The sequence below is a fragment of the Coregonus lavaretus genome, assembly GCF_964263955.1.
Source record: "Coregonus lavaretus genome assembly, chromosome: 11".
Lineage (NCBI taxonomy): Eukaryota > Metazoa > Chordata > Actinopteri > Salmoniformes > Salmonidae > Coregonus > Coregonus lavaretus.
The window spans coordinates 59,618,271-59,628,134 of NC_139998.1; the positions used below are offsets into that span (position 1 = coordinate 59,618,271).

General features: G+C 54.3%; 1 protein-coding gene across 1 annotated transcript in view; it reads right to left on the reverse strand.

Moving 5' to 3' along the window:
* Nucleotides 1–6,718: 6,718 nt before the first annotated feature.
* The window catches only part of atp10a (ATPase phospholipid transporting 10A), a gene marked incomplete at its 3' end in the record, with an annotated part of 120,931 nt that continues 117,785 nt past the window's right edge, over nucleotides 6,719–9,864 (reverse strand). Inside the window, 1 exon segment of the mRNA XM_084172116.1 lies at nucleotides 6,719–6,892. Within this exon segment, the coding sequence (XP_084028242.1) occupies nucleotides 6,719–6,892 (174 nt within the window).

Consider the following 9,864-nt stretch of genomic DNA (forward strand, 5'->3'; position numbering starts at 1 on the left):
ATATGGAAAATATATGCCTGAGAGATTCACCAGACTATAACATTTACATTTACATTTTAGTCATTTAGCAGACGCTCTTATCCAGAGCGACTTACAGTTAGTGAATACATATTTTTTTTATACTGGCCCCCCGTGGGAATCGAACCCACAACCCTGGCGTTGCAAACGCCATGCTCTATCAACTGAGCTACATCCCTGCCGGCCATTCCCTCCCCTACCCTGGACGACGCTGGGCCAATTGTGCGCCGCCCATGAGTCTCCCGGTTGCGGCCGGCGGCGACAGAGCCTGGATTCGAACCAGGATCTCTAGTGGCACAGTTAGCACTGCGATGCAGTGCCTTAGACGCCACTCAGGAGTACTATAACATTGGAATGTTGTAAAGTGCTGCCCTAACCTGGCTGGCCAAGACACTCAGGTGAAGTGCTGCCCTACCCTGGCTGGCCAGAACACTCAGGTGAAGTGCTGCCCTACCCTGGCTGGCCAAGACACTCCGGTGAAGTGCTGCCCTACCCTGGCTGGCCAGGACACTCAGGTGAAGTGCTGCCCTACCCTGGCTGGCCAGAACACTCCGGTGAAGTGCTACCCTACCCTGGCTGGCGAGGACACTCAGGTGAAGTGCTGCCCTACCCTGGCTGGCCAGGACACTCAGGTGAAGTGCTGCCCTACCCTGGCTGGCCAGGACACTCAGGTGAAGTGCTGCCCTACCCTGGCTGGCCAGGACACTCAGGTGAAGTGCTGCCCTACCCTGGCTGGCCAGAACACTCAGGTGAAGTGCTGCCCTACCCTGGCTGGCGAGGACACTCCGGTGAAGTGCTGCCCTACCCTGGCTGGCGAGGACACTCAGGTGATGTGCTGCCCTACCCTGGCTGGCCAAGACACTCAGGTGAAGTGCTGCCCTACCCTGGCTGGCCAGAACACTCAGGTGAAGTGCTGCCCTACCCTGGCTGGCCAAGACACTCAGGTGAAGTGCTGCCCTACCCTGGCTGGCCAGGACACTCAGGTGAAGTGCTGCCCTACCCTGGCTGGCCAGGACACTCAGGTGAAGATGCTTTAAATGAAAACAAATGTACTACTGCATCTGTTTAAAAAACGTTAAGAAAAACTATTCATTTATTTGTTATCCTTCTCAGTTAACTGAACAATATGATCAAAATGGATGAAGAAATATATTTAATTCATCCAGTGTTAAGGCACATGGCACACACAGGATCATTTGGTAAAGGCTGGTATGATTTATGAAAAGACAAAGGCAGCAAACAGTCGTCTTAAAAACACAAGTACAGAAGAACATCAAGAAAACAATGAAGACTGCTTAAAACATCCCTGCAATTCAGGAACATGCACTTACTTTAAGTGTATATGGCTTAAAGAGAGCATCACAATATGGACGCTGACACTGAGATGTTTTACCTTCATCTAAACTGAAGAATATAATAATGTTGAGTAACAAAAGATTTTGCTTTGGTATGGTTGCAACAAGTAACACTTCCATTTCAATATTCTACAATAAGACAAACAGTATAGGGAAACATTTTTTTTTGCAAATAAATTGTAAGAATATCATATGGAATGACCTGTTTTACATCAACTGTGAAAAATAAACCATCATTCAAAAATAATTTACAAAATCCACTTCTTGGTGTATTATTTGGCTTGTTAAAACAGTTCTCTGCATATTGGAATGTGACAGTTGATTACAAGTAGGAAACAAGTATCCACTTTTGCAGCCATAATCTCAATAGCTCTAAGTAACTTTTAGTTCTCAATGGCACCCTATTCCCAATGGGTCCAGGTCTAAAGTAGTGCACTATATAGGGAATAGGGTGCCATTCTCTGGTCTAAAGTAGTGCACTATATAGGGAATAGGGTGCCATTCTCTGGTCTAAAGTAGTGCACTATATAGGGAATAGGGTGCCATTCTCTGGTCTAAAGTAGTGCACTATATAGGGAATAGGGTGCCATTTGGGACGCAGGCTGGTAACTTGTACGGCCGGGAAGACACCAGCAAGGAAGCAAAACACTAAACATGTCACTTCTTTAGGAAAACAGCCCTAATGTTGGAAACAAACATCAGCATGTTGTCATCCAGGGTCACATGTATTTATTTTCCAAGCTAAAGCACACAATATTTTACATACAGCAGGTTTTTTTAAAGGACCAAAGAGTTTGGTCTGCTTCGTGTTTTCATTTTGACATTGCGATACTGGTATCGTCCCAGCCCTAATAACCTATAGCGCTCATTGAATTTCTCCCACAAAACACACATAACATCATCAACAGAGGTCTGTCCAAGAATGTCTTGTAGTGCAAACTTTGGCAGTTTCTTTAATGCTTAATTAAGAGCTTTATGCTAGTTCTCTCAGCTGAGTAGAACTAGCATACAATAGCAGCGCTAGAGAACTAAAGCTTCACACTGTCCACAGACACGGAGGGCTGAACTAACATGCAAGCAGAGCTTAGAGTGGATCTGCCTGAACATAGAGAGAAAAATACCTAGTTGAGAAAAACACTGCTCCGTTTACTGCAGACCTAGCCGAGTGGTTGAGGTATGCGATGGTCACATGTCCCCCCATCACACAGATCCCACAGAGAGCATATGATGGTTCTACTCCTCATCATGGGGTCTGGGAAGATTCAGTCAAGCCCATAAGGGTCCAGTTGTAGTCAGATAAAACAGTACTGTAATGAAACCAGCCCAGACTCTCTCTACATATTCTACTGGGTAGGAAGGCTAGGAATAAACATTAGATATCCAGACAAACAAGTGTGCTATATTTCATTTTAGAACTAGAACTGCCCTCGTCTCATTCTAGAACTGCCCTCGTCTCATTCTAGAACTGCCCTCGTCTCATTCTAGAACGGCCCTTGTCTCATTCTAGAACTCCCCTTGTCTTCTGTTACTCTGCCTACTGTAACATATTCCTCTGGCTTTAGATATTCCAGATATGAATAACGTTTCTCTGACGTCAAGTTGCTTTACACACAGACAAAGAAGGCCTTTCTTGGCATTCTGTAGCAATAGAAATCAACTATGGTTACCTTCACAAAAAAAACTATGTAACTTATATAAATATGAAATGTAGGAACAGTATATCCACATAATTAGGTATATCTATAATCTATTTTAGGAACTGAGCGACATTCAGATGGTTCATATAAAAAGGCCTGTTCTGTGGCCCTGCTGTGCACTGCAAATAGAGGTGCAGATCCAGGTTGCTACTCAGGTTCAGATTCAAGGTCAAGCTTAAAGATTTACTGGGATACCCTAGGTTATCCTGCCCTGTGCCATCACTTCTAGATTTACTGGGATACCTAGGTTATCCTGCCCTGTGCCATCACTTCTAGATTTACTGGGATACCTAGGTTATCCTGCCCTGTGCCATCACTTCTAGATTTACTGGGATACCTAGGTTATCCTGCCCTGTGCCATCACTTCTAGATTTACTGGGATACCCTAGGTTATCCTGCCCTGTGACATCACTTCTAGATTTACTGGGATACCCTAGGTTATCCTGCCCTGTGACATCACTTCTAGATTTACTGGGATACCCTAGGTTATCCTGCCCTGTGACATCAGTTATCTCTGGGGAGTTAGAAAGCCCCTAAAATCTCTCTACTGACATCATGTTTTACAGGCCAGCTTTCAGTAACAACTGATGTTACAGGACAGCTTTCAGTTACAACTGATGTTACAGGACAGCTTTCAGTAACAACTGATGTTACAGGCCAGCTTTCAGTTACAACTGATGTTATAGGCCAGCTGTCAGTAACAACTGATGTTACAGGCCAGCTTTCAGTAACAACTGATGTTACAGGACAGCTTTCAGTAACAACTGATGTTATAGGCCAGCTTTCAGTTACAACTGATGTTACAGGACAGCTTTCAGTAACAACTGATGTTACAGGACAGCTTTCAGTAACAACTGATGTTACAGGACAGCTTTCAGTAACTGTTAAAGGCACATGACTTGTGAAAAGCAGCCTTATAAACAAGCAGGTAGCCCTGGCTGCATCAAGCCTTGCTTACAGTACATAAAAGGAGGAACATTGAAAGGCAGGTAGCCTAGCGGTTAAGAGTGTTGGGCCAGTAACCGAAAGGTCGCTGGCTCGAATCCCCGAAATGACTAGGGGAAAAATCTGTCGACGTGCCCTTGAGCAAGGAACTTAAACATTATTGCTCCAGGGTCGCCGTCAATAATGGCTGATCCCAGGCCTTGACCCCACTCTCCCTAACCCTAACCCTGTGTCTCAGGGGGAGTGGGATGTGCAAAAACCAAATTTCCAATTCACATGAATAATACACTCTTGTACATGTGTGAAATAGGACAAATGTAACTTATTATGCTTATTAACATTGAAGAGCAATGCCGCCTGGACTCTAGATACAGGGTGAATAGGTTACCAGGCCTAGATACAGGGTGAATAGGTTACCAGGCCTAGATACAGGGTGAATAGGTTACCAGGCCTAGATACAGGGTGAATAGGTTACCAGGCCCAGATACAGGGTGAATAGGTTACCAGGCCCAGATACAGGGTGAATAGGTTACCAGGCCTAGATACAGGGTGAATAGGTTACCAGGCCTAGATACAGGGTGAATAGGTTACCAGGCCTAGATACAGGGTGAATAGGTTACCAGGCCTAGATACAGGGTGAATAGGTTACCAGGCCTAGCTGAGGGGATGGATATGAAGCAGAGCAGTAGCGCTCATCAAAGACGAGAAATTATTCAAAAAACCCACTGATAACAGAATGCCTATGGTCTGCTCTCTGGTTTTGACATAAAGGACATCTTTCTTCCAAAAGTCTAATAAACACAGACAGTCCAGTTGCATAAATTCTACTCTGAAAACAAATACAAAATATATATATACTTTGCTTAAAGGCCCAGTGCAGTCCAAAATGTGATTTTCCTGTGATTTACCAGCCAGTTTATTAGGTACAACACCATGGATTCCACCTACAGCGGGCACACCGGCAGCAAGGTATTCAGTTACTGTTCAATTGAATGTTAGATTGGGCAAAGCGAGTGACCTAAGCGTCTTTGAGGTATGATCGTCGGTGCCAGCCACTCCAGATCCAGTATCTCAGAACCAACCTCCCTCCATGCCATCAGGCCGGCATGGACCAACGTCCCTCCATGCCATCAGGCCAGCATGGACCAACGTCCCTCCATGCCATCAGGCCGGCATGGACCAACGTCCCTCCATGCCATCAGGCCAGCATGGACCAACCTCCCTCCATGCCATCAGGCCAGCATGGACCAACCTCCCTCCATGCCATCAGGCCAGCATGGACCAACGTCCCTCCATGCCATCAGGCCGGCATGGACCAACGTCCCTCCATGCCATCAGGCCGGCATGGACCAACCTCCCTCCATGCCATCAGGCCGGCATGGACCAACCTCCCTCCATGCCATCAGGCCGGCATGGACCAACCTCCCTCCATGCCATCAGGCCGGCATGGACCAACCTCCCTCCATGCCATCAGGCCAGCATGGACCAACCTCCCTCCATGCCATCAGGCCAGCATGGACCAACGTCCCTCCATGCCATCAGGCCGGCATGGACCAACGTCCCTCCATGCCATCAGGCCGGCATGGACCAACCTCCCTCCATGCCATCAGGCCGGCATGGACCAACCTCCATGCCATCAGGCCGGCATGGACCAACCTCCCTCCATGCCATCAGGCCGGCATGGACCAACGTCCCTCCATGCCATCAGGCCGGCATGGACCAACCTCCCTCCATGCCATCAGGCCGGCATGGACCAACCTCCCTCCATGCCATCAGGCCAGCATGGACCAACCTCCCTCCATGCCATCAGGCCGGCATGGACCAACATCCCTCCATGCCATCAGGCCGGCATGGACCAACCTCCCTCCATGCCATCAGGCCGGCATGGACCAACCTCCCTCCATGCCATCAGGCCGGCATGGACCAACCTCCCTCCATGCCATCAGGCCGGCATGGACCAACCTCCCTCCATGCCATCAGGCCGGCATGGACCAACCTCCCTGTGGAATGTTTCCAACACCTTTTAGAATCCCACAAAGAATTCAGGCTGTTCTGGAGGCAAGGGGGGTCCAACTCTGTACTAAATGGGTGTACCTAATAAACTGTCCGGTGAGTGTATATTTCCACACTATGATATTGGAATAATACTGTGAAATTGTGAAAATGATAATGCCCTTTTAGTGAAAAAGCTGTTTGAAAAGACCGCCTGAAATTTCAGCCTGTTTTGGTGGGATGGAGTTTTGGCCTGCCTGGTGACATCACCAGACCCCTCCCCACTCAGACCCCTCCCCACTCAGACCCCTCCCCACTCAGACCCCTCCCCACTCAGACCCCTCCCCACTCAGACCCCTCCCCCCTCCCCACTCAGACCCCTCCCCACTCAGACCCCTCCCCACTCAGACCACTCCCAGACAGTCCTAGCAAAATTCTTGCTTGAGAAATTGCTATTTTCAAAGAAGCTATTTTTGTTTCCTTTTGACCCTTTTAATTGAAAACAATCACAGTAAGGTAGTTAACTGTTACCCAGAAATGATTTGATATTGAGATAAAAGCGGCTGCATTGGACCTTTAACTTAAAACATCTAATGTACATGATAATGATGATAACTTTTATAAAATAATCCTCTTGAAAAATACAATTCAATAGAGCTATCATGCAAATCTGAGTGAAATACTATAACAGATATTAAAGACTATAATACATCAGTGTTCTTTGGGACAGGTGGGCGTGGCCTGGTTGTGGGCGTGGTCTGGTCTGTCTGCAGGGGGGAGGAGCCTGTGGTCAGGTGGTCTGTGTGGCGTAGTGTCATAGTTCCGTCTGTAGGCCGCAGACTGGGAACCACCAGCAGGGGGCAGAGTCAGGTGGATGGTCTCTGACTGGGGTGTGGCCAAGAGAGGTGTGGCTAACAGGGGTGTGGTCAGAAGGGGTGTGGAGGTGATCAAGCTGGACAAACTCAGGTCCGAGGGATCAAGAAGAGTAATGTCCTGACAGTCATTGTCCTGGGTGAGAGGGGCCTGGAGTTCATCAGGCCCTGCTCCAGCCGTACTCCCAGCCCCTGCTCCAGCCCCAGCTGTACTCCCAGCCCCTGCTCCAGCCCCAGCTGTACTCCCAGCCCCAGCCCCAGCCGTACTCCCAGCCCCTGCTCCAGCCGTACTCCCAGCCCCAGCCGTACTCCCAGCCCCTGCTCCAGCCGTACTCCCAGCCCCTGCTCCAGCCGTACTCCCAGCCCCTGCTCCAGCCGTACTCCCAGCCCCTGCTCCAGCCGTACTCCCAGCCCCTGCTCCAGCCGTACTCCCAGCCCCTGCTCCAGCCGTACTCCCAGCCCCTGCTCCAGCTGTACTCCCAGCCCCTGCTCCAGCCGTACTCCCAGCCCCTGCTCCAGCCGTACTCCCAGCCCCTGCTCCAGCCGTACTCCCAGCCCCTGCTCCAGCCGTACTCCCAGCCCCTGCTCCAGCCGTACTCCCAGCCCCTGCTCCAGCCGTACTCCCAGCCCCTGCTCCAGCTGTACTCCCAGCCCCTGCTCCAGCCGTACTCCCAGCCCCTGCTCCAGCCGTACTCCCAGCCCCAGCTCCAGCCCCAGCCGTACTCCCAGCCCCTGCTCCAGCCCCAGCCGTACTCCCAGCCCCTGCTCCAGCCCCAGCTGTACTCCCAGCCCCTGCTCCAGCCCCAGCCGTACTCCCAGCCCCTGCTCCAGCCCCAGCTGTACTCCCAGCCCCTGCTCCAGCCGTACTCCCAGCCCCTGCTCCAGCCGTACTCCCAGCCCCTGCTCCAGCCGTACTCCCAGCCCCTGCTCCAGCCGTACTCCCAGCCCCTGCTCCAGCCGTACTCCCAGCCCCTGCTCCAGCCGTACTCCCAGCCCCTGCTCCAGCCGTACTCCCAGCCCCTGCTCCAGCCGTACTCCCAGCCCCTGCTCCAGCCGTACTCCCAGCCCCTGCTCCAGCCGTACTCCCAGCCCCTGCTCCAGCCGTACTCCCAGCCCCTGCTCCAGCCGTACTCCCAGCCCCAGCCGTACTCCCAGCCCCTGCTCCAGCCGTACTCCCAGCCCCTGCTCCAGCCGTACTCCCAGCCCCTGCTCCAGCCGTACTCCCAGCCCCTGCTCCAGCCGTACTCCCAGCCCCTGCTCCAGCCCCAGCTGTACTCCCAGCCCCTGCTCCAGCCGTACTCCCAGCCCCTGCTCCAGCCGTACTCCCAGCCCCTGCTCCAGCCGTACTCCCAGCCCCTGCTCCAGCCGTACTCCCAGCCCCTGCTCCAGCCGTACTCCCAGCCCCTGCTCCAGCCGTACTCCCAGCCCCTGCTCCAGCCGTACTCCCAGCCCCAGCCGTACTCCCAGCCCCTGCTCCAGCCGTACTCCCAGCCCCTGCTCCAGCTGTACTCCCAGCCCCTGCTCCAGCCGTACTCCCAGCCCCTGCTCCAGCCGTACTCCCAGCCCCTGCTCCAGCCGTACTCCCAGCCCCTGCTCCAGCCGTACTCCCAGCCCCTGCTCCAGCCCCAGCTGTACTCCCAGCCCCTGCTCCAGCCGTACTCCCAGCCCCTGCTCCAGCCGTACTCCCAGCCCCTGCTCCAGCCGTACTCCCAGCCCCTGCTCCAGCCGTACTCCCAGCCCCTGCTCCAGCTGTACTCCCAGCCCCTGCTCCAGCCGTACTCCCAGCCCCTGCTCCAGCCGTACTCCCAGCCCCAGCCCCAGCCGTACTCCCAGCCCCTGCTCCAGCTGTACTCCCAGCCCCTGCTCCAGCCGTACTCCCAGCCCCTGCTCCAGCCGTACTCCCAGCCCCTGCTCCAGCCGTACTCCCAGCCCCTGCTCCAGCCGTACTCCCAGCCCCTGCTCCAGCCGTACTCCCAGCCCCTGCTCCAGCCGTACTCCCAGCCCCTGCTCCAGCCGTACTCCCAGCCCCAGCCGTACTCCCAGCCCCTGCTCCAGCCGTACTCCCAGCCCCTGCTCCAGCCGTACTCCCAGCCCCTGCTCCAGCCGTACTCCCAGCCCCAGCCGTACTCCCAGCCCCAGCCGTACTCCCAGCCCCTGCTCCAGCCGTACTCCCAGCCCCAGCCGTACTCCCAGCCCCTGCTCCAGCCGTACTCCCAGCCCCTGCTCCAGCCCCAGCTGTACTCCCAGCCCCTGCTCCAGCCGTACTCCCAGCCCCTGCTCCAGCCGTACTCCCAGCCCCTGCTCCAGCCGTACTCCCAGCCCCAGCCGTACTCCCAGCCCCTGCTCCAGCCGTACTCCCAGCCCCTGCTCCAGCCGTACTCCCAGCCCCTGCTCCAGCCGTACTCCCAGCCCCTGCTCCAGCCCCAGCTGTACTCCCAGCCCCTGCTCCAGCCGTACTCCCAGCCCCAGCCCCAGCCGTACTCCCAGCCCCTGCTCCAGCCGTACTCCCAGCCCCTGCTCCAGCCGTACTCCCAGCCCCTGCTCCAGCCGTACTCCCAGCCCCTGCTCCAGCCGTACTCCCAGCCCCTGCTCCAGCTGTACTCCCAGCCCCTGCTCCAGCCGTACTCCCAGCCCCTGCTCCAGCTGTACTCCCAGCCCCTGCTCCAGCCGTACTCCCAGCCCCTGCTCCAGCCGTACTCCCAGCCCCTGCTCCAGCTGTACTCCCAGCCCCTGCTCCAGCCGTACTCCCAGCCCCTGCTCCAGCCGTACTCCCAGCCCCAGCCGTACTCCCAGCCCCTGCTCCAGCCGTACTCCCAGCCCCTGCTCCAGCCGTACTCCCAGCCCCTGCTCCAGCCGTACTCCCAGCCCCTGCTCCAGCCCCAGCCGTACTCCCAGCCCCTGCTCCAGCCGTACTCCCAGCCCCTGCTCCAGCCGTACTCCCAGCCCCTGCTCCAGCCGTACTCCCAGCCCCTGCTCCAGCCGTAC